This window comes from Lates calcarifer, linkage group LG19, assembly GCF_001640805.2.
Source record: "Lates calcarifer isolate ASB-BC8 linkage group LG19, TLL_Latcal_v3, whole genome shotgun sequence".
NCBI lineage: Eukaryota > Metazoa > Chordata > Actinopteri > Centropomidae > Lates > Lates calcarifer.
The window spans coordinates 23,695,810-23,720,657 of NC_066851.1; the positions used below are offsets into that span (position 1 = coordinate 23,695,810).

Sequence of the window (24,848 nt, forward strand, 5' to 3'; positions counted from 1 at the left end):
AGCCTGCCTCCTTTTGTTGTAGCTGAGGTGAGTCAGGAGCTAAAGAGACACGTTTTACATCTTTTTCAGACAAATCCCACGTATTGTTATCCAGACTCTGGGTCCAAACGCTTCACACCTTACCCAGCTCATCCTGCATGACACTCTGATACAGGAGACATGTCACCTGCTGTAACTTCACAGAGATATCAGCCTCTTATCAGATATACAGAGAAATCTAAAACCCAGTGTGATTTATTTTTTTAACTCAACATGTTTTATTGGAAACGTTCAGAGTAAATTACCATCATCAGTTCAGAGTTCAAAATTTCTTTGCACAGATTTTTTTCACCTTTGATCTTGGAAACAGTCGTATAAGATGGTGTTTGCTCTGGTTTTCTATCAAAAAGTCTGCATTTGAATTTTCAGAAAAAATGCCATGAAGTGGATCTAAGTGGAGATTTATCAATCAGGAAAGGAGAGAGAGCATGAAATGAAATGAAATGTATGTCAGAGGCAGTTGTTTCCCATCATGCATCGAGGCTTTGTGGTAGGAAGTGAGCAGCTCTCATAGGGTTTATAGGGGATTATATAGTTTTGTAGTCCAACCTGAACGTTAGCATCAGCCTGGTTCCTCCACAAAAAGCAATGGATTTTTCATAGTGTTTTGGATTATTCCAGAAAATAAACTGTGAGCAGCTAAAGTTTCTGATCCTTCAGGTTTAGTTGATCAGATCATCTTCACAGATGAACACCACTGTTCTGATGTTTGAAGTAAGAAGCTAATGTTAGGCTATAAACCAACTACACCACGGTCACATGACGTCAACGTCTCCACCACTAAGCTTCCAACTGGTCATTTCATTTAGCTCTGAGCTCTTCTCCAAAAGCCTTTCTTCTTAGAAAGTTAGTGAGAGTTTGAAAGAGCGTGAGTAGAAACACAACGAGGCTGTAAAGGTGGACTGGTGGACTGGTGAGTAGATGGGTTTTCATGTTAACGTCCCCGACAACCTCTGTAGTCTCATTTAGACTCTCGTTAGCAACCGCCTTTTTTAAGACACGTAAAAGCTTCAAACATCAGGAGTGGGGGATTTACTGACCCATTTTATGTCCGAGAATAAAACCTGAAAATGTCTTGAGCTTGTGTTAAAACCACAGACCTTATTTCAGACATTTAACCAGAAACACTCTGACTCTGGACGAGGAACAGGAAGAGCTAACATGCTAACATGCTAATGTACTTCCTGGTCATCAGGATTGTGCTGCTGATGTCGTCATGACATCACAGTAGGTCAGGTGTGAGAAGCTGACTCAGTGTGTCTTTAATGATGCTGATCTCCGGTGATCAAATCTGAGCAGGTCTAACACGTTTCAGATGAGTCTCTTTTTTTTTATGCTGCCATAGCAACGGCCGGTTTATCATCATGTTTGAGGTTGAGTCTACGAGGATTATGGGTAGTTGTTAGGAAGTGAGGTGACATTTTGTCAGAGCTCTTGCAGGCAGTGTTTGTGGACAGAAAGAATGAGAGACGAGAAAATAAAAACAGAAACTGACAGAGAAAGAGTGTGTATGCTCTTTCATGCTTTCATGCACAGATTTATCGCGCTTGAGCGTGTGTGTGTGTGTGTGTGTGTGTGTGTGTGCATGTAATTTGTACATGAGCTTTTATGTCTGTGTGTGTGTGTGTGTGTTTATACTGTGGAGTGGTTCTACCTGTAAATGTCAGGCAGCTGTCCTCAGCGGCTGACAGCTAAGAAATCAGCAGTAAATCAGGCCGGTAGTTCAGCTGAAGAGGTGATTAATAAACATGTCATCTGAGTGTGTGTGTGTGTGTGTGTGTGTGTGTGTGTGTGTGTGTGTGTGTGTGAACCCCCTTGCAGACCTTATTATCTTTAAAAGAGAGAGAGAGAGAGAGAGAGAGAGATGGAGACATGACAGCGATGGAGAGAAACGTGTCAATGGACAGAGAAAGGTGAAAAAGTGAAAATGAGAACGAGGCCGTGTCACGGTTGATTTACAGTAACAGGAGAAGTCTCCTTTAAAAAAACACAACACTGTGTCTGCTCTGAAACAAAGGCAGCTTCACTTTATATTCCTTCTCTTGTTTTATTTCTCTGCTGCTTTATTTTCATCCTGTTGATTCAGTTCTAATGAGGGCAGAGATTTTTTTCCCACTTTGCATCTGTCTGAGGACACGGTGTGTGTGTGTGTGTGTGTGTGTGTGTGGGGGGGGGTCCTGTTGAGATCTGAATCACAGCAGAGGACTCAGGTCACTGCTTTTTTTCTGTCGTTCTTAAAACAAAAAGAGAGATGCTGAGGCTTCGCCCTTCATCACACTTAGTGCTGCGACTGTGCCGCTCTCTAATGGAACTTCATCCATTTCAAATGACAGAATCCATTACGGCCTGCATGCACCGCTCTGCAGTGCAAGTGTTGCATGCGCTGGATTTATTCTTGTTATTTGCTGATAATGTGTGCAAACTAAACTCAGCCACATGTTTTTTTCCCTCCTCGTGCTCTCGCTGATGATTAACTGGAGAAGAGGTCGTGGATGTTGAAGGTTTAAGAGAAAAGAAATGAATTTAAACACGAAGCATGGTCAGAGGGATAATTACTACAGTTTGTACAAGAGGTTCTGTTTTTAAACTACAAACAGCTGCTGATCACATCGACTACTGGGTGTTTTTGTTGAAGCTGATATTATCACAGTCAAATCCTGTTCTGTACTCAGACCAGGTGCAGGATAACGTCTGGGGAAAAAGCAACAATTTGATTCTGTTCAACAGGTAAACAGGCAACATGATGAAGGTCGAGGTGAGAGTTCATCCAAACCTCCAAAACACTCGCTCCATTTACATTATTAAAAGATATGTGAAGAGAAAGGTGCAGAAACCTGTGAAAGATGTGGATGCTCTGTGCATCATTTTTGACTTTTTAGTTGTGAAACAGAGCGACCTGTTAAACTATATTTAACATACAGTGATAGAACACTGCGCTGGCTGTGTGTTAAATGTAGTTTTGTTCCATTTGTCTTTAAATAACAGTGATGTGTGTGGTAAACTCTGTTGTGTTGTTCAGATGGTGAGTTGAGTAGTTTGTGTGTTAAAGTGAGGTGTGCGTGTTGTGTGTGTGTTTCAGCTGCACTGCAGACATGTCAGGAAGCTCAGATAGAGATGTGTGTGTGTGTGTGTGTGTGTGTGTGTAAATCCGTCACCAGGGGTTCAATTTACACACTGTTTGTACACCTGTGCTCCTGTGTGTGTGTGTACCTGTGCATGTGTGTTGTACTTCAGTCTTTGTGAGGACCAATTATTTTTCAAGCATCAGGACAGTTTGTCCAGTTCTCACTCCTTCAAACGGCCGTGTGTGTTAACACACACTTTTTAACACTGTTTGTCTGCATGTGTGTATCTGTGTGTATTAAAGGTGTGTGTCTGTCAGCTCCTGCAGGAAATAAACCTTCACAGGGAGAGTGAGGACGTCAGCAGCTCGTTATGTCTGATCATGTCAGTAATCGTTTGTTTAATCCTCCCTGAACATTAAATATTAGACTTAGTTTAAAATCTGAGCCGTCATTTATTTCCCCGCTGCAGAACAAACTCCAGCTCACTGATCCTTTATTTAAGCAGGTGACAGCCCACCTGAGAGAACCAGTCACATCTATGAAGGAAGCTTTGAAAAGCTTCTTAATGATGATCACACAGGACGGAGAGCACACGTCTCTTATTTACAAGATGCATCGAGCTATAAAGTGCAAAGTTGTGGTTTAACACAGAGACCTGATGCTATCAGACAGAACAATATGCTCATGGATGTTTTTGTCGTTTGTGTTTAGATCATTCATCTTAAAAGCTTCAGCTCAGTTGCTGCTTTAAAACTCTGACTCTAACTTGAAGTTAAATCTGTTGTTTAAACCTGATACTCTGAGTTAAAACACTGGGTTAAAACCTAAAGTCATTGCCTTCTTTATTTTCTCCCTCCACAGCTCAGGCCTTAAACAGCACGTCTCTGTTTTTCCTCACATTTTCAAATTGTCCAAAAACGTCCTCAGTGCTTTTTAAATGCTGATTTTCCAAAAATGTCCTCACTTTCCAGAAACATCCTCAGTTTCTAAATATGTCCTCACACTCAAGATCTCAGATTGGTCCTCACAAAGACAGAAGAAAACACACACACACACACTTTACACACTGTTGTGTTTCTGAGGGGATTTGGTTTCAGAGTAAAACCCTCTCCTCTAGCTTTACTGCTGCACTGGAGCAAGACTGACCGGCTAAACCTGGACCAAAACATCCCGACCAGCTGGGGACAAAGTGTGTGTCCGTGTGTGAGTGTGTGTTGTGTGTGTGTCATTATGTGTGTGTATACCACAGGGTGTGGATTTGACCGTGCCCTGGAAGTGTTTGAACATTCTCATAACAAACAGGGGTTACAGCGAGTAAACAGGGGAACAGGAGTGTGTGCACTTCTTGTTTACGTCTATGTGTGTCGTATGTGTGTGTGTGTGTGTGTGTGGTGTGTTTGTGTGTGTGTGTGGTGTCAGCGCTGCTCGCTAAACTGACACATTTTCAATCACATGGTTTATTCCGGGGAAATTGTCGAAAAAGAGGGAAAAGGGCAGATTTCTGCGGCTCTGTGGGGCTACAATAGGACAAGCCAGGATTAGTTTTTCACTTTGTGTGTGTGTGTGTGTGTATGCGTGTTTGAGCGCACAAGTGTGTGTGTGTGTGTGTATTCTCAGACAATGCCCTGGTAGCCAATTTGTAATATATAGTCGGCCTTGAAAAATGGCCCAGATCTCCCCTTCGCTGTCTGCAATTTAGCTCTGCCGGCGCCCAGCAATACCCATTGTACTGCCTCCCACCACTGCCATTTTGGCCTGATGGAGTGTGCGTTTGTACCGTGTGTGTGTGTGTGTGTGTTTGTTTACTTGCTTATGTGCATCTCAGTGTGCATTTACCCATGAGTCTGTCTTTTTGTGTGCGTGGCGGCGTGCGCGAGCCAGCGACTGTGTTTATACTCAGGTTATTGAATTTCTGTTTCTGAGCCACAGTGTGCATGTGCGATTATGCAAGTGTGTGTGTGTGTGTGTGTGTGTGGTGTGTGTGTGTGTGTGTGTGTGTTTGATGCAGTGCAGTTACTCGTCCACTCTCCAAAATGACAGAAAGACACCTGAAGGCATCAATCTGGAACTAATGGACAGACTGTTGAAAAAGAGAGAGAGAGAAGAAGTGAGGATGGAGGGATGAGGGATGGAGGGGTGGGGAAAGGAGGAAAGAGAGGGAGTGGTTTGTAAAAAGAGGGATGGACAGTCACACAGGAGGCAGATGGAGGTAAAGAAAACATGACAAAGAAGTGAAGGAAAGGAAAATGGAGAGAGAGAGAAAGGGAGCAGACTGATAAGGATGAAGGGAGGAAAAACAGGGAGGAGACGTGAAAAAGAAAGAGAGGAATTATATAAAGAGAGATGAAATGAAGAGAGAGAATGGCAAGAGGTAGAAGAGGAAGGAGGTAAAGAGGGATAGAGGAACAATTTACAGGATGACTAGAGAGTGGAGGAGAAGGAGGAAAGGAAAGAGAGAAAGCTGGAACAGGAAGAGATGAGGGGAGGAGTGGTGAAGAATGTAAGGAGATGAAGAGGTGATGGGGGAGCAGGAGGAAATAAAGTAAAGGGAAAAAGGTAAAGAGAGAGAGAGAATAAAGAAAGATGGAGAGAAATGAAGCGATTCAGAGTAAAAAGAGAGAGAAGCGATGTGATTGGTGGCCTGAAAACCTCTCTCTCTCTCTGCAGATAGAGATCGTTTCACCAAAGGTCTCTGTTCTGTTAATAGGAGACACAGCAGAGTGGAGAGGTCAGCTGAGTGTGTGTGTGTGTGTGTGTGTGTGTGTGTGACTGACCAATCAAAAGCTGTCTTAGATTAAAAGAAAAAAACCTCTGGGCTTTATTTTCCTACGTCCCGGTGCCGAGGAGCAGAGAGCAGGAAACACACTGTGTGTGATACTACAGTTCCAAGTGTGAACTTTGACCCTGTCTCTATCCCTGAATCTGATTGGACAGTGACAATCCAATCGCAAAGTAGCGTCCAATCAAAGGTCCCATTATTTTCTCCAGCATCATCAAATATAATGAAGCTGACCTGCAGGCCTCTGCTCCCTCTCCTTTAGCTCTGGCTTTGGTCTCCACCTCCTCCTGAGGGAACTCAGCTGAACTCGAGGCTGATGAAAACAGATGGTAACTCTCTGCAGGTTTTCAGCTGAGTGACATTTGATCAGCCTGTTGATATAGAAATACTGATTAGCTCAGTGTTAATGTGCCTTTTCTTTTCCCTCAGTCAGTCATATCACACTCACCTACTCACCCTGAGATGAAGTGTTAGTTAATATCAGGAGCAGTGGAGTCATGCTGCAGTGAATACCTTCAGCCTCTGATAATCCACTTGTTTCTGTTACATGGGCTGAGAGTTGATGTGATAATGTCTGTGTTGAGTCAGACTCTCCGTCTCTTGAAACCTGCTTAAACCTTGTTGTACAATCAGTAAAGTACGCCGGCCTCAGCCACAGAACAAACCTGCTTTTCTTCTTGCAGATGGCTGCGTTCTTTTTTATCTTTCATTGTTTTTTTTTCCTCTCCTTCCTCCCCGACAGCAGTGATATGTTTCCTAGTCATGCATCAAGAGATCAAATCTAAAAGTAATACAATCTCTGGACTTACATCTCGGTGGTTTAATTTGAAAACCAACTCTCTCTGCCTTCTCCCGTAGCTTTAAAACTGAAATAAGTTATGCTGGCGGTGCCCTCGCCTCACCCTCTGACAAGAACAATAGCGGCCGGCTCGCCTCAGAAAACTGTGTTTTACAATAATACTCGTCCACAAAGCAAGACCGACAATGTCAATGGTTTTATGGTGCGCTACACAGTGCAGCTAATGTTCTCCAGCAAGCCAGCACCGCTTCACTGCCTCTCCCTCTCTCTCCTCCTCCTCCCTGTCTCTCCCGGTGTGTCTCGCCCTCTTTCCGCCTTCTATTTTTTTCTCCTCTCCTCCTCTCTTTTATTCTCCTCGGCTCTCCCTCGCTCCCTCTCTTCGTATGAAAAATCCATTCCGGCATGGGTTTTGACAGCCTGTCTTTGGTGGGTGTGTAAAATTCAAATAATTCACTGTGCATAGACAGTCACTTTGGGGCTGCTTTGTATTTTGTATTTGACTCCGTGTCACTTCGCCTGCCTGTCGAGTCCCAGTCGGCAGCGTTTAGCTTTTCCAAAAAAAGAAGAAAAAAAACACCACCAACCTGGAGGTTTATTTATTTTTGTGAATATTTCCAAAGGCGGGAGCTGTTAGTCGACCAGCCGCGCTGACGGGTTCGTCTCAAAATGACACTTAAACCAGAGATTGTAGTTTGAGTGAACTGATGATTAGAAGACTTTTCTTCATGGGTGAAGGACGATAGAAATGAGTTTAAAGTAAGTTTGAAAAGAATTTAAACCATGAACACAGTTTTCCTCTTGTCTCACCTTGTTCCATCAAAGAGTCAAATATTGAAATGAAGGCTGGATCACCAACCTCAAACTCTCACTCTGGTTCTGCTCCCAGGAGAATTAGAAATGGGGATAAATAGTGTTTCAGTGTTTAGATGTGTTTTTATTTGTTCACACATCCACATTCTGTGCTTCACAACACAGACTGAGGAGATTTATAAATGGAAGTGAATGTGGGAGATGTTTTTTCCCTGCAGAACTTATTTGGTTGTGATCATACTCTACCTGATATTTGCAAACCAAACCAGTGAAGTGACCGTTCTGACACCAAAGACTTAGACCACATCACTAATTCCTGATGTTATGCACATTTTCCCAAAGTCACTCTGACATATTCTGTATTTTTGGAAAACTTTGGGATCTTTTCTAAATTTGAAATCATATTCTGTGAGTTTGAACGGGCGGCTGTGTGTTGATGGGATCAGGTTGTTGATTTGATCCATCATCTGTTTGTGTTGTCAGTATTTTAGATGGATAAGCTCATTATGAAGGTCCACACCTTTTTTGTTTTTGTTTGTTTGTTGTTGCCCACTGAGCTGGAGATGCCCAACTTTCCTCCACATGAATCTGTTACCAAATTTACTGCTTGTCTAAATATATTTTGCAATGATTAATTTTATGTTGTTTTCTTGTTTTGTGTCCTCTGCTCTGTCTCCTCCATGTTTCCTCCCTCTCACTCATCGTTTCTGTCTCTTATGTTTCCTCCTCCTCCTCCTCCTCCTCCTCCTCCTCCTCCTTCTTCTTCTCCTGCTCGTTGTGTCTTACGGCTGTCGTTAAAGAACCTCTTCACGTTTTTTTGTGTGTTTCACAGTGACCCCTACTGGGAGCGGCCGGCTAATGCAGGCAGCTGCTCCGCCGCCCGGCCCAAGACCCTTCACCTGGCCGGCCAGCAGCATACCTCCTCACCATGGTAACGTTTGTGTGCGCTCCTGGGAGCAGTAGTAGTAGTAGCACCTGTAGTGGTAGCAGTGTGTGTGTTTGTGTGTGAATGGTTTGCTAAACAGTTTTTGTTGTTGCTGATTTGAATGAACTCTTCTCATGTAACGGCTGTTTTTTCAGTCTCTGATGACTAGCCTAGCTTAGCTTCAAATCTGAACATCAGTCTAATCAAGAGGAAAGTGATTTCAGGTGAAGGGAATGCAGCTGTCACTCCAACACCAGGTTGCCAATATGTTCTACATTAAAGTGGAAGTGTCCTTTAGTTTCAAAAGAAACTTTGAGTATCCTGAAACTTGAACCTGCTGCAGTAGAGACAGTGAACACAGAAATGACTGAGACTCTTTCCTGCCTGTCTTTGCTGATGTTTCTGCACAGCTCTGCAACGTCTTTGCTGGCCAGAAGCAGACTGTTGTAAATCTTACCTTTAATTTATGTTCTTAGGGGTTCAAACCTGTGACAGAGATTCAGGTGAACAGGAAGCATCAGCAGATCGTCTGTGTGTGTGTGGAGGTCTGATTACATGTAAATCTCTCTGTGAGTTCTGTTATCGTGTGTGTGTGTGTGTGTGTGTGTGTGTGTGTGTGCAGCCAGCTTTTGTAAATCGCTGCAACAAAATTGTGTCATTCCTCTTCAATCCGTCACCCCCCCCCTCCTCAGAGGTCTTTGTCAGTGAACACAGAGGAGAGATTTGACACCAGGAAGTGAACTGAAGGCTAGATGCTGTGGTGTGTGTGTGTGTGTGTGTGTGTGTGTGTGTGTGTGTGTGTTGTGGATTACAGTACTGGAGAATAAAGGGGGGATTTGTGTTGGAGTCAGGCTGAGAGCTGAAAGGAGACGGCAGTTAATAGCTCATTATATGACGAGCTTAACACCATGTAGGCCTGTATATAAGCACACACACACACACACACACACACACACACACACACACACACACACGGAGTAAGAGTGTTTTTTTTAGACATGTTTGTATTTTAATTTGGAGCTGGTTCAGTTTTTAGGTGAATGTCTGAATGACTGTGCTGCTTTTGTTTCTGAGTTTGTTTCTGGTGTGTGTGTCTGTGTGTGTGTGTGTGTGTGCACATGCCTGTAGTGTGTGTGCACCGTATGTGTGCATCAGTATGTGTCTCTCTTACTTTGGCGGGGTGTACCTCTAATGTTAAGTGCATGTGTGTGTGTCTAGGAGCTGAAATTGAGATAAATGGTGGAGGAGCTGGGTGGCCACAGAGGCCCCCTGATATACACTCCACCTGTCTGCTCTGCTTACAGCTGTGTGTGTGTGTGTGTGTGTGTGTGTGTGTGTGCGCATACACACACATTTATAGGTATCCTTGGCTTTCTATTACAGCATGTGCACGTTTAGTTTAATTATGTCTGTATGTTGTCTGTGGAAATGTGTGTTTACATGCACACCTGTGTGTGTGTGTGTTTGTGTTTATAGTGTGTGTGCAAGTAAGCAGAGTGGCTGTAAACTAAAAGAGACAGATGTACCGGGGAGAGCTCGCCTACTGCAGCCCCGCTCACTTTTCCTCTGGCTGCTGTTATTCAAGTGCTACCTAAGCGAGGCTGGAGAGAGAGAGTAAAGGTTCGCTGTGCTCTGAGACAATAGAAGAAAACACAGGAAAATGGAGGGAGCAGAGAAAGAAGAAGGGTGGTTTGTTTTGGAGTCTTGTTTACTGGTATTAGAGGAGAAAGAGAAAAGGCGAGGAGGAGGTATCATTATCTGAACAAACAAATAGGATGTCTGTCAGTGAATTCCCAAAACTACCCAAATTACTGTGTTGATGGTCTGATGCCCCGTCGACAGGATGAAGACGCACCAAACTACTTTGGCTGAGACTGTCCTCTTCAAGACGACAACTCTTTCAAAGGACAACTAGCACCAGCAGGAATAACAACTCTTCCCTGCAGGGAGTAAACAAGTGTGATGTTGTTTTAGTCCATCAGGAGAGGAGGTTGGACGGAGCAACAAAGCCAACATGGCTGCCCACTCTCCCTCACCCTGACCACAGGAGTCTTTGAGCCTTTAAAGCAACATTATGCAACTTTTACCTGAAGCTATATCAGCCTCAGAGGCACTGTGATGGTTCAGTGACTTGTGACAGGGAGAATGAAGGTGAGCAGGTTGGATGTTCAGAGTGAAGCTGAACTGTAGATCAGTTAAACACCAGAGTTCATCTCTGAGATCCAGGAAACTGACGGAAACATCAAGAGTTAGAGACAGAGTTTGGTGTTTGCTGCAGAAGCCGGGGATCATGGGTAGCTGACTCGTTCTGGTTTTTGGAAGGCCGAGCCTGTCTTCTAGAAATGACATTTATAGACAACTAACCTGCAATAAACACATCGACAGCATTTTGTTTTCCACCAGAATATCTGAGCCAGAACGACAGCCACCTGTAGTGACTCCAGCTTCCACCTGGTTCACCTCAGATTCACATTCAGACGCCAAAACCAGCATCTCATTTAAAGAGGGAGACGAAGGGAAGAGAGGAATAATGAAGAGATGTAAACATGTATGTATCTGGATTTATGACAGACGGACAGAGAGAGAGAGAGAGAGAGAGAGAGAGAGGAGAGAGGGAGAGAGGAGGTGTAGCAGGTGTGCTGATCTGCCTCAGGTCTGTCCTTCAGAGATGACGGCTCGAAAAACACATAAATCCTCCTCCTCCTCCTCCGCCTCCTGTTCACCTCCTAAATTTTCTTTCTCCCTTCTGTTTTCTTTTCCTCCTCCCTGCCTCCACCTCGTCTTCTCTTTCTTCCCTTCCTCTGTTCTTTACCGTCTCTCCTCTCTCCCTTTCTCTTCATTCTTCTACACCCAACACTCTCATTTCTCTTCTTCTCCTCAACCTCTTTCCTCTCCTCCCTCTCCCTCCCTCATTTCCTTCATCCCTTGTTTTCATCTGTCCTTCTTTGCCTTTCTCTACTGCTTCTCTTTCTTTTTATCATCATCCTCATCTTCCTCTTCTCTTTCGTTTTGTTCCTCCTTTCTTGATTTCTTTCCTTTTTCTGTCTTCCATCCTTTCCTCATTCATCTTGTTTCCTTCCTTCCTTTGCTCTAACCTTTCCCTCCATCCCTCTCTTTCTCACTGTCTTCCTGTGTGGCTTTCTTTCCTTCCTCCATCCTTTCTTTTTCCTCTTCATATCCTCATTTCTTCTTCTCTTTTTTCATTATTTTCTCAAACCTTTCTTCCTTTATTTCCTCTTTGTTTATTCCTGGATAAGTTGTGTTTTTTCTTTCTTTCCTTCTCTCACTTCCTCCCTCCTCCATCCTCTCCTCCATCAAGTTCACCTTCATACTCCCCCCCCCCTCCCCCCTCTCTCCCTCCGTCTCTGAGCGTTGGTTTGATGGCGGAGGTGTGATGTGTTCTGATGTGTGTGTTTTTTCTCTCCCATGTCGCATGAGTCGACTCCTGGCGTGTCGCTGACTTTGTTCAACTTTCTCTCTTTGATGCCACACTTTCTCTCTCACCTTGCCTTTCTTTTCTAACCTACTTCCCCCCAAAAAAACAATATAGATTCTCTCCCTCTCTCTCTCTCCTCTCCTCTCTCTCTCTCTCTCTCTCTCTCTCTCTCTCTCTCTGTCTGTTTTTTATTTCGAAGAGAAAGAGCAGCCTGAATTCAATAATTTAACCTTTTCTCTTATTTTGTCTTTTATTTTTCTATATTTTATCGTCTACCTGTGTCTTTGTCTGCCAGGAAACATGTTAATAATGAATTGTATAGATTTAGACAGAGAGAAAGTGTGTGTGTGTGTGTGTGTGTGTGTGTGTGTGAGTGTGAGCAGCACAGATCTTTTGAAGTCGTGATGTGATGTTTGTAGTCCAGGAGCATTGATCTTGAGGCCCCATCTGTCTGATTGCCACTGAAATCACCAGTCAGAATGTTTGATGAGCTTTGTCTGAAATAAATCATCAGGATGAGTTTTAGCTAATTTCACCTGAAGCCTTGTTTACCTTCAAGAAATCCAACAGGAAGGCGTCGAACAGTCAGAGAGCGTGGCTCTGGGAAGCTGCTGGGTTTTGCCAGTGGAGCCTCTGGACTCTGTTTGGGTTTCAAACTTTAAAAAGTCATTTAAAACCACAGACGGCAGCAGAGACAGTTGCTCATGTCCTGGGTCCCATGTGTCTTTAGTTTGAGGTCAGTCAAACTGAGGAAACATTGTGTTTTGGTTAAATAATGTTCTGCTTGTTTTGACTTTTTCCTCATATTTAACCAAGATCACATTTCTGTTTCTCATAAAAATGTCAATAATGCTTTAGTCAGACGTTGAAGAAAAATAAAGGCGTTACTCTGACACTGCAGGATTTGCAGATTCATGTTCATTAGGTAAACTTTCCCGACACATTGTCTTTCTCTCAGGACATATTGAATATTTAGAAGACTCTCTCACCAGATCTGGATCTTCCTCCATGTTTACCTGGAGCCTGATATTCTGATTAGAATCAGTTTAAAAGCCCAAACAGAATAAAACAAAGCTCCATACAGACAGACCCAAACTGATGCAGAGAGTTTGAACCTTTTCAGAAGAAAACTGGATCTGATTTAAGCTGGTAACTTCATGTCTGTGTTGTCTCTGCACATGGCCTGTGTCTCTGTGTGAAGACGTACGCAGAGAGACGGTTTCAGAGGAACACGGCCTGAAATTACATGAAGGAATCTGAATGAAAGCAAACAGGTAGTTCGAGCACATCATTCTGATTTCTGTCGCTTCTTTCTCACCACAGAAAATGTATGAAAAAACCAAACAATGTCTAACTAGTAAAAGTTGAGGTGTAGTTTTTAAAGTCACTCAGCCTCTCTGACGTCTCTGAAAGTCGACGCAGAGCGATCTGTCTCCGTCCCACTGTAGCGTTTGACTGACACTGGCGTCTTTCTAGGTACAGACCAGTTTGTGTCACCTTTGGGGCCCAGGCTGCACCCTGAGAGTAACTCCACCAGACATCATCCAGATAAACATTTGAACTCTTCATTTGGCCTCTCTTCAGATCCCTGAGCAGACAGAGGAGCCTGTCAGCGTTCAGCACATCAGTCCTCATACCTGGAAATCCCTCGTCTCCTGTGAACAGTCGCTAACTCATCTCTGACACATGATGTAGTTTCCTGTGAGACGACTCGTGACATGGCGTCATCCCAAACTGCTCTCAGAAAAGAGCTGAAGACGACATCTTTTTTTTTGACGAGTGTTCAGTAGCAGCTCCGTCCCTCCTCCTCCTCCTCCTCCTCCTCCTGTCTCTCTCTGATAACAACTCCCTCCTCTCCTCATCTATCCGTCCTCATAACAACAAATCCCTCACCTCGTTGGACAGCTACCCACCTGTGGCGCCCCGCAAAGACTCACTCAAATCCAGAGCAAACACACACAAACACATTTTTATTCACACAACATATATTTACTTTTCCTTATTCCCGTGGTTTTGTTTACAGTGAATAGATTTGACTTTCACCCCGTCTTCACCTGCCTGAGCTGCTGCGCCGCTGCTCGCTGTTGCCCGCGGCGCTTTTTCAGCATCGGCCCGGGCTCGTTACTGCAGCGAGGTTTCCCCCCCGAGGAAGACGGAGAGCCGGGGAGACGTCGTGCACATGAAACAAGCCTGCTGTTTGGCTCCATTACGGTGCCTATAGATGTGCTTTCATACAGTTTTAACAGGAGGGGAGGGAGTTTCCTGTGTGAGCGTTGCTGCAGCATATTGTTGGTCTTGTGGTTTTCAGTGTGACACAGTGAGAGGGAACAGGACGAGGCCTCGCAGGACATTTACTTCCTTCACTTTGATTCATGTCGTGCTGCTTGAAGGAAGAATAAGTCTTGGAATCAGCTTTACCTCCACACGCCATCTGTGATATGTGAGTTTTATTTGAGTGGTTTTTACAGGAACTGAAGTCAGTTTTTATCCTAATGGACCATTTGTCTTAATGAATCTGTTTTAAATTCTGCTGCAGGTGAGAAAACTGGATCCAAATAAAAACCAGTTGCACTGAATCATAGTTTTACCTAATTCCACATTAAAAATGTATGTGTTTGCTTTACAAATGAGAGGAGGCCTTGTTGCTGTTGTAGTTAGATTTAAACCAACACAGCACACAGACATAGACCTGCTGCTGTTTTTTTTTTTGTTCAGGGCGTCTGAACCAAGACTCATGTTCTTGTTACATTTGATCTGGTTAGTTTTAGTTTTTACGTCCTGTCTTGGTCTCCCTGTACTCAGCACTGACTGGTTGGTAGACAGGTGTGTGTCATTCTACACCCTCAGTGTTAGGGTTAGTGAGAGGACGATGGTTGCAGATTAGATGGTAGAAATGGCAGAATGGCTTGGTGTGTAACCGCTGCTCATTAACTCCAAACTTTGCACGTTGGTTCATATTTTTCAGTTTTTCTCATGATGATATCAGTTGAAAAGATTTTATAATTTACATTTTAACTGTCAAGAATTCAGTTTCAGATTCTGTGAGAGTAAACCACTGAATTTGGATTTAAAGATGTTTTCTAAAGTAAATCACAGTTTTATGAGGTGACAAATCTGCTTCTCGTAGGAATCTTACTGTAGTTTGGTACGAACTCGTTGAACACCTGTCACCTCTTCACAGACTCCTCCTCGCTCCACCTGCCTGTTTTAAATCTCCATTAAAAATAAAGAACCAGTTTCAAACACAGGAAAGCTATTATTTCATCCCATCCAGAGCGGACGCATAAAAAATCTCTTTAATAATTCATCCTGTTTGAGGAATGGTAGATTTTCAATTAGTGTAAATATATTGTAAAAACATGAGGAAAAAAGCGTCGGATCTGGTGTTGGTGTGGAGGCTCTGATAAGAGAGGAGGCCTACAGCCAGAGCTCCACCACCGCCTCTGATGTACGCCTTATTAATTTCATTTACTCCACCCAGAGAGAGAGAGAGAGAGAGAGAGAGAGAGAGAGAGAGAGAGAGAGAGAGTAAGAATTTGTAATTCAGTGTTTTTGAAGAAAAAAAAGATGAAAGGAAGTGAAGTTGAGCAGGTCTGTGTAATGTGTGATTTAGAGGCCTGAAGCATTCACTGCTCTGAGTACAGCAACTGCTTTAACTGTGTGTGTGTGTGTGTGTGTGTAGAATCACACAGCTTCATTAGCCATTAGTTTGTGTGTGTGTGTGTGTGCGATTAACTTTGCACTTTAACACACACGTGTTTAAACAGTGAGGCTGTGTCTGTATTAATAATTCCAGTGCTGGTGGTAACAGTGTTAGTGGTGTTAATAGTGATCATTGCAGTAGTAGTTTATTCAGGTTTTCTTTCTCTTTTATTTTGAATCAGCTGCTGTGTTTTCATTTCATCTTCTAGTAAAGATAGCTAACAGTATTAGATCACTGGAATCAGTTGGAAGCTCCAGTTGCTGCAGTATTATAATAGTAATATTTAATGTAGTGTCTTTTATTGTTTTGAGGTTTGATTGAGGCAGGGTGCAGTAACATTTCCTTATCTAACTTTTTAAGGTCGTCCTATTAAGCTGCAGGTCAATATGCTCAGCTGTAGGAACTTTAGTAAGGGTTGAGGTGGTTGGCTGTAGTGTGTAGTGGTGTGTGTGTGTGTGTGTGTGTGTGTGTGTGTGTGTGGTGATCCAGCTGTTGGCTGCTGCAGCAGTTAGACTGACAGGCAGCAGCGGTTGCTGTTATTCATGAGCGTCTTTGCTTCACATTTCAGCCATAATTAATAAACTCACACATGCCTGTGAGGTTAGTGTGAAATATTAACAAGATCACACACACACACACACACAAACACACACAGTAGTGTCTACTGTACAGTGGTGGTACAGCCTGCTACAGAGAGGTGAAGAGAATTTTGTCGTTCAGACGATTATTTTAATTGGTTAATTGAGTAAAAGTCTTTTAATTTTTAAATGTTTTATTTTGAAAAACAGTTGAAAACCAACACTTTCATTCCATTTCTTTAAATAAAAAACAGCAAAGCAGCAAATCCTCAGAAAATGTTCCTCAGTCTTCTGTGGTTAACACGGAGCTTCTGTTCTCAGTATTGTGTGATGTGTGTGAGAGAGAGATGCTGCACGTTGTAACACAACTGTGATAGTTTCAGACCCGACACGATGTAATGAACTCAACCTGTAACAGACGAGACGAGAGACAAACACGGAGCAGTATCAGTAAGAGTAGAAGCAGTAGTACAACTAGTAACAGCAGTACATGTAGCAGTACCTGCAGTACTCAGACTGAATAAACCACACTTTTGTTGTTTACTCTCTGTCACACACACACACACACACACACACACACACCTTCCTCTATCTCACTGATCCGATGTGATAGACAGGCCAGATGTGTGAGTGTTTGTCTTTTCCTGCACCTGCATACATTTGTGTGTGTGTGTGTGTGTGTGTGTGTGTGTGTGTGTGACAGCCAGTCACCTTGCAGGTCTGCAGCTCACGGCTGCATGAATAAACATGACTGCCTGTCCATATCCACTCCCAGCTCCACTGCACTCTGCTGCTCTCTGTTCTCCTTTATTCTCTTCTCTTCTACGCTGTTCTGTTCTACGTCTGGATTTATAAACGCAGCAGTTAAAGTTTCATTATTTTACATCAGTTTTTACATATTTTTGATGTTTCTTTTCTGTAATAACATGGTTAAAATGCAGCCTGGTCATTTTATGGCCTCAGTTTATCTCTAACTTCTGTATTCCTGTGGTCTGAAGTCCCATTTATCTTCCCCTTACACACGACAGTAAACACAACACTCGCTGCCCACATTTGTCCACTAGAGGGCAGCTCAGATTCAAACAGACCGACGATGGAGGAGGTCATAATAATGTACTCCTTCAAAAAGAGACAAAAGCAGAGTGTAGTCGCTCGTCTGTAAGGCCATTAAATACATCGCGACGTGTGGTTGGAGAATTCTGCAAGCTTTCAGAAAAGGTTCACAAATACAAAATGTATGAAAGATGTACGTATGCGAACCGACCTCCGTGTCCTCTGATGTGTTCACGAAACAGACCGCTGCACCGTGCCACAGAGAAGTTAGCATAAAAGATTAATTAGCAAATTTTTTGACAGCATATTGGTAGCATGCTAGCTGTGTAACACATACAGAGTGCATGATTAGTGGTTCATACATCTATGAGACTAATGAACAACGAGATGAAACTCCGATTCAGAGGATTCTCTGCAGGTTCGTCATTACAGGAGGTTTCAGTGTCATTTGATGTATTGTTAATGGTAAGAAATATCCATTATAGAGGAGGTTAAAGTGGAGGAAAAGCAGAAAAAAGAGGAATGTGTATAGAAAAAGAGCAAACAGAGCCAGAGCTGAGAAAGAGAGAGGTGTGACGATGAAGTGATGTCTATGAAATGCAGCTATGTCAGAAACATCACTCACCATGAAGAAGCTTTGCTACAGTCTGCCTCTTCTCAAACTGTCTGTCTGTCTGTCTTACTCTTTCACTCTGTTTGTCTTTACCTGTCTGTCTCTTTTCTCCTCTGTGTTTTTGACTTTCTCTGTTTCTGATAAACAACATCTGACCTGAGGAAAACTTTTCACTTCAATCCTCATCAGCTTCCACCTATACGTCCGTCTGCCTGTTTTGCTACCTTGAAAATTAGTTAGCATGTTCCAGAGTTAGTTTTTTTTTTCTTGGGGTGTGTGTGTGTGTTGTGTGTGTGTGTGTTGTGCACAAACACACTCCATTAACAAACCCCGGCCATTAGCTGCAGCAGCTCACCTGAGGACTTCACACACCTCTGCCTTTGATTTCTGTTCCAGCCGCCTTTGATTCGCAAATCGTTTACGATTTTGAAGCTGAACTTGATCTCTAACTTTTAATTGGATTCAGATTCGCTCGGCTTGGGCGCAGGAGGCCGTCGGCAGTCGGCTGTCAGAGACTTTGGGGAGGTGAAGCGGCTGCAGCGCTGCCTGGAGTTCGCTCTAATTAACCATGTACACTGTTTTATTTTTTAGGGTTTAATTCATGTTTTTCGTGAGCTTTTTTTTTTTTTTTTTTTTTGATCTCTTGCCTGGACTGAGAGAGAGATTTTCAAATGTTTTTTCAACCGTCAGCCTCAAATGAGACACAGTTTAGCGAGTGGATCTACATATGGTCTGAGGGCCTGTAGTGGACATCCAGGAGCCTTTCAGCGGTCCCTGGATAAATCTGCAGGACGTTGTCTGCAGTTAAACACAGACTGTAAACAGATTCAGTCACAGACTGTTTTGTTTTATCCAAATTCTGTTGAACCCAATAAACATAGTTCAGTCATTAGTTTTTTTTTAAATAACTAACCACAGCTATCACTGAGAAAATTAGCAACTTCTGTGGAAGTTCTGCATTTATACAAATGTCACTGGGTGCATATTCTATTGGCTGATAACAGTACTTTTTTTAGACTGAATAAATTGACAGGTTTTTTTCCTGCTGCATTTTTATACCATTTCATTCCAGGAACTACATCTAATTATTGAGATTTTATAAGTTGGGAAATAGAAGAAATCAGGCTCCTGGATAATTTCTAACAACAATCCTTGTTCCAGTGGTTATATTTAAATACAGGAATTTAAAATCATGTTACTGTACATAACCAAGAAACAACTTATTTTTTCAACCAAATTTAGACCATTTTTTTATCCTAGACTTTCATCGTACAAGTCACCACATTTACTGTGAATTTAACGTCATGGTTAATGAGAAAAAATGGTGGAGAGAAACGGAGAAAGAAATGAAGACTGCAGATTTGTTCGTTAAACAACTAAAGGAGCTGAGAGACAGACAGGAAACCAGGGAGGCAGACACCAAAACAGGAAGACAAGGAGACTGACAGCAGGCTGTAGGACTGTCAGAAGACCTGTTGGGCTGATTAAAATGCTGCCTCCGCTTGACCTCTTGGTTGACAGACAGGTAGACAGACAAAGAGACAGACAAGCTATAAGGTCATCATCCAGCCTGTGTCACCCAGTTTTGTGGAGATTCAACTGTGAAAGTCTCCCTCAGATTGGCTCCTGCTCTGTCGTCAGAAGTCTATCTGTTGGAGGATAGTCGGATAGACACGCTGCATTTAGAAACCACTCTCTCTCTGTGCTTCCTCTACCTGTCACTCGCCCCTCTCTCGCCCTATCTCCTCCTGTGATTACCCCCCCACCCACCCCTCCTCGTTTCTCTGCAGGATCTCAGCCTATTTCTTCCAGTTATGGTCCACTTGCTGCATGGAAAAGATTTAGCTGGCAATCCCTCTCTCTGATAGGGCCGGAGCAGGGGAGGAATACTGGGTCCGAGCTGAGACAAGATAATAGTTAAAGAGCTGCGCTGGGTGAAGGTATTAATGTCAGAAAATTAGGTGTTAAAAGTTCCATGCAGTCAGAGCAATGTGGTAGAGATGATACCTCAGATATACAGACTGCTCTGCACCAAACTCCATTAGAAATTCTGACGTTTTAAAGACACATCTGTTACTAGCAACTTTCATGACAGAGAATATATGTATGGTCAGTAGTAGCACTCGGAGAAGTACCCTTAGTATCATAATTAACTATGACACTACTACCAGTACTACTGCATCGCCAGGAGTACCAGTAGAGGTAGTGGTAGCAGTATTAGAAGCAGTAAGTAGTATTAGTAGCTGTGCTGTTGTAGTACCAGTATTAGCAGTAGTTTTAGTACTGCCAGTATTATCAGATGTAGTAGTGGTAGTACCAGTAGTGTTACCAGCAGTAGGCAACCAGTAGTAGTAATTGTATCTCTAGTGAAGGTATTAGTAATAGTAGTAGGTATCACCAGTTCTAACAGTGTGAACAATGGTTACAAGTAGTAGTACTACTAAGTAGTACTACTAGCAGAAGGATTAGTGGTATTTGCAGTACTGTATCATCAGCAGCAGCAGTAGTAGTAGTATCAGTAGTAGTAGTAGTATCAGTATCAGTAGTATCAGCAGTAGTATCAGTAGCAGTAGTAGTTGTATCAGTAGTAGTAGTAGTATCAGTATCAGTAGTATCAGCAGTAGTATCAGTACCAGTAGTCAGTAGTATCAGTAGTATCAGTATCAGTATCAGCAGTATCAGTAGTAGTAGTATCAGCAGCAGTATCAGCAGCAGTATCAGTAGTACCAGTAGTAGTAGTAGTAGTATCAGTATCAGTAGTATCAGTAGTATCAGTAGTATCAGTATCAGTAGTATCAGTAGTATCAGTAGTATCAGTAGTATCAGTATCAGTAGTATCAGTAGTAGTAGTATCAGTATCAGTAGTATCAGTATCAGTATCAGTACCAGCAGTAGCAGTAGTATCAGTAGTATCAGTAGTAGTAGTATCAGTATCAGTATCAGTAGTATCAGTAGTAGTCAGTATCAGTCAGTATCAGTAGTAGTATCAGTATCAGTAGTAGCAGTATCAGTAGTATCAGTCAGTATCAGTAGTAGTAGTAGTATCAGTAGTATCAGTATCAGTAGTATCAGTAGTATCAGTAGTAGTAGTCAGTATCAGTATCAGTAGTAGTCAGTAGTATCAGTATCAGTATCAGTAGTATCAGTAGTATCAGTAGTATCAGTAGTATCAGTAGTATCAGTATCAGTATCAGTAGTATCAGTATCAGTATCAGTAGTATCAGCAGTATCAGTATCAGTAGTATCAGTATCAGTATCAGTAGTATCAGTAGTATCAGTATCAGTATCAGTAGTATCAGTAGTAGCAGTAGTATCAGTATCAGTATCAGTAGTATCAGTATCAGTATCAGTATCAGTATCAGTAGTATCAGTAGTATCAGCAGTATCAGTAGTATCAGTATCAGTATCAGTACCAGCAGTGTGTTCTGTGTGGTTTCAGTTTCAGTTTGTCATGAACCAGTTTCCAGGCTTTTTAAGGTGGATCGATGACTGATCCTGTTAGCCAAACACTGCAGCTCTCCTCTCACTGTGTCTGACTGAAGCAGGCTTTTATAGAGTCCTTTAATTATCAGCTCCACAGTTTTTACTGTGGTGGCCTGACTGCATTAGCTGGGATTGAAAACCAAACGGGGTGAAATGTATAAAGAGGCGTTTTACTGCCCAGTTAAACAGGCTCTGTGGATAAAAACACAGGCTCGTTGGTGAGCTAATGATTTACACTGTGTTGTTCTCCTTGTTGCTAATTTACTAATTGGCCTAGTGTATAAACTCAAATGGAGAATAAAACCTAATTTGTTTGCTGCAGCTGAAGTGCTCTGCATAGAACATAATTGAATGAGGAAGTCGATTATCCACCTTAGTGTGTCGAGTTGTCTTCAGTCTTTGGTTTATTATGATAATTACTTCTTTCCTTGACATTTCACACGAGTGAAACAACCTTTAATAACAGATATTTAATGTTTATGACTGTATTTACAACAACAGTGAGACTGAGGAGGAGAAGAAGGAACCGTTTACTCTTTTACTCAAACTGGTAGCATCTGCTAATTAGCACTAAACACAGCGTTCATGGGAATGTTGTTAGTTTTCAACCAAAGTATGAACAAACTGAAAATCAAAGAATCAGTCATTGGGATTCATCTTTTGCAGACCAAAGAAATTCATCCAGTATCAGTAGAGATAAAGACGTTTGGAACGACATTGCCATCCTCAGCTAGATCGCTAGCACGGCTAAAGATGTTGCAATAATGATGTCGCCCAGTTTAATAACACAAGTTTAGTCAAAGTTAAAGGATAACTCAGGTGATTTTCCCATGTTTTTGGATGTAAATCCAATGAACCATCTTCCACCCCAAAGTATACTTTGTTATTCTGACAACATGATGACAGGATTCCTACAGAGACAGAGCTTTTTATTAAAGAGTCACATCCTTTAGTTTAATCAGAAACATCTCTATATCTCTCTACCAGACTCCATTGACAAAAACAGGGATTTTACAGGAGTTTGTTGGTGTTATTGTGTGGTACTTTAACATAAGGACACTGAATACACCAGATAATGAAATAACACAGACTTTATGTGCTTGGTATAAAGTCTCTCCTCTGTGCTTCAGACACTCGTGACCTTTTTTTCTGACTGCTTGTTGTCTTTTAAGAATCCCAGGAGTCAGGTTATTCATACAAAACAAAACATACTTTTATAGTTTTGTATCATATATGAGGAATTTGCTGTTGTTCTTGTAAAAAGATTTCCCAGAATCCTCTGGGATCAGATTCTGAGCCTTTAGTTATAGTTGGAGGACACATCACACACCACGAGAGCTTCTTCTAACTCGCTCTCTTTCTTTCTCCTTCTTTGTCTTAGATACAAACACACACACACACACACACACACACACACACACACACACACATTGTAACACCTGTTCTTGAATACTACCTGTAGCTGAAACACACACCTGCACACACACACACCGTCTGGTCTAAATTCTTAATCATTGCCGGACAAAAGACACTTCCCTCTCTCCTCCTTCAGTCTGCGTCTCTCTCTCTCTCCCTTCCTTCTGTTCTTTCTGTAGGTCTCTCGCCCAGTCCCATTGTTCTTCCTGTGGGTGTATGAACCTGTCCGTCTGACAGGGAACTCCCTCTGGAGAGCTCAGATCACAGATGCTCTGCTGATGGGATGTCCAGTTAGTTAGTGTGCACACACACACATTCATTCTCATTTACGTGTCACACGTGTGGACACACACACACACACACAGTTTGACCATCACGTCTTCATTCAAGGACGAGCATCAGACACCGACACACACACACACACACACACACACACACACACACAGACAGGTCCATCTGGCCAGGAGAGGTGGTAATGTGTCTGTAGGTCAGGCAGGAGGCCGGCTGTGTTTGTTGGAAGCTTCAGTGAATCCGCCGGGTCCTGCCATGATTAAGAACTCAAACTCACCCTTGTGCACTGAGTGTGTGTGTGTGTGTGTGTGTGTGTGTGTGTGTGTGTGAGAGAGAGAGAGAGAGAGAGAGTGAAGGAATGAAAAGGAGAGATAATTAAAATGCCTGAAGATCTTTGCTGCAGCCTGAAACAGACTCACAAATGAACTGGTGTGTTTATTGAAGGCTCTGATTGACCCACACTCATGCAGATTGTTTTGCTTTTATTTGTGCAGGTTTTGATTTCTTCCTTCGTTGCATTTAAAACTCCACAGGTCTTTTATCTCAGCTTCATCACAGTGCATCTTTCAGTCAATCCACTGGGTTTGAATGTGGTTTAGTTAGAGATATACTGCCACCATTTACTGAGGTTCCAGACGTGTTTAGGACCAAACTGCTCAGGAGGCTGTTACATACCTTCAAGGGGTCTGAAGTGACGTAAACATTGTATTTCCCCAGTTACATATTCACTCTGTGAAGCCTCGGCACATGTTTCGTTCCATTTTTTATGACTTCCTTCGGCCCAAATGCTTTTTATTACAGTGAATTCACTAAACAAACTGACAAATTTCCAAAGCAAGAGAAACTCTGAACTTGAATTATGTTTGGAATATTTAAGCTGTGTGAAGATGTGTGCACATTGGAACCACAGTTTGTTTTCTAGTCAGTTGTCATCTCACATGCAGCAGGTGTTTTATTTTATTTTGATTGTTAGCTCACACTGACACCCATCATAGCGAGCATTAGCTTTGGCCCTGAATGTCCAGGCTAGCCCCTGTGACCCCGGTGTGGCCCAGGTCGGGCCCAGTATTGAAACTCCTCTGGTTATGATTCCTCAGTCGTATCATAGCGCGCAGCTCTCTTCACACAGACGCCCACACACGGCCATTGTGAGTGTGAAAAGCTAAAAGCTATTGAAGTTAATTGCACCAACAAAAGCACAAGGAGCGTTTATGCAAATCGTCCTCTCATTCTGCCTCTCACCGCCTTTCTATTCACTCCCCTCTCCTCCCTCCATCCCTCCTTCTGTTTGCCTCTTGTCTTGTTTCCTCTCATTATTTTTTCCCTATGTTTATTCCTTTATTCTCCCTCCATCCCGTCCTTTCTTACCATTTCTGTGTTTATCTAGACACACACTTCTCCCCTGTTGTTGCTTTCTTTCCTCCTCCTCCTCCTGTCTTGTGATCTAAACTTTAAAATACTCTTCAAAAGCAGCAGAAGTGAAGTGATGGACCAGTCAGAGGAAGTGTGGGTGTATCTGTACCTCAGCACTGCAGCAAAAATGACTATTATTTTATCTTATTTTATTTTATTTTATTTTATTTTATTTTATTTTATTTTATTTTTTTGTTGGGGTCGGGGACGTTTGAGTCAGTTCTGCCAGGTTCCCCCATCTGACCTGGAGGCCGACAGACAGACAGACAGACAGACAGTTTGTCTGTCATATCTTTTTATGGGCTGCAACAGAACCACAATACAGTCAATACTGAGTGTGTGTGTGTGTGTGTGTGTGTGAGGGGACAGTATGAATAGTGATTAGAAGGTCTGATAAGTGACATTTCCTCTCGGCACAGGCTTTTATCGCCACACACACACACAC

The 24,848-nt window shown here is 42.7% G+C and overlaps 1 protein-coding gene across 1 annotated transcript in view; it reads left to right on the plus strand.

Annotated features, from left to right (window-relative positions):
• Positions 1 to 24,848, plus strand: part of LOC108901617 (neuronal PAS domain-containing protein 3) — a 238,661-nt gene that overhangs the window by 58,948 nt on the left and 154,865 nt on the right. Inside the window, exon 2 of the mRNA XM_018703165.1 lies at positions 8,325 to 8,423. Within this exon, the coding sequence (XP_018558681.1) occupies positions 8,325 to 8,423 (99 nt within the window). The remainder of the gene's footprint in view (positions 1 to 8,324; positions 8,424 to 24,848) is intronic.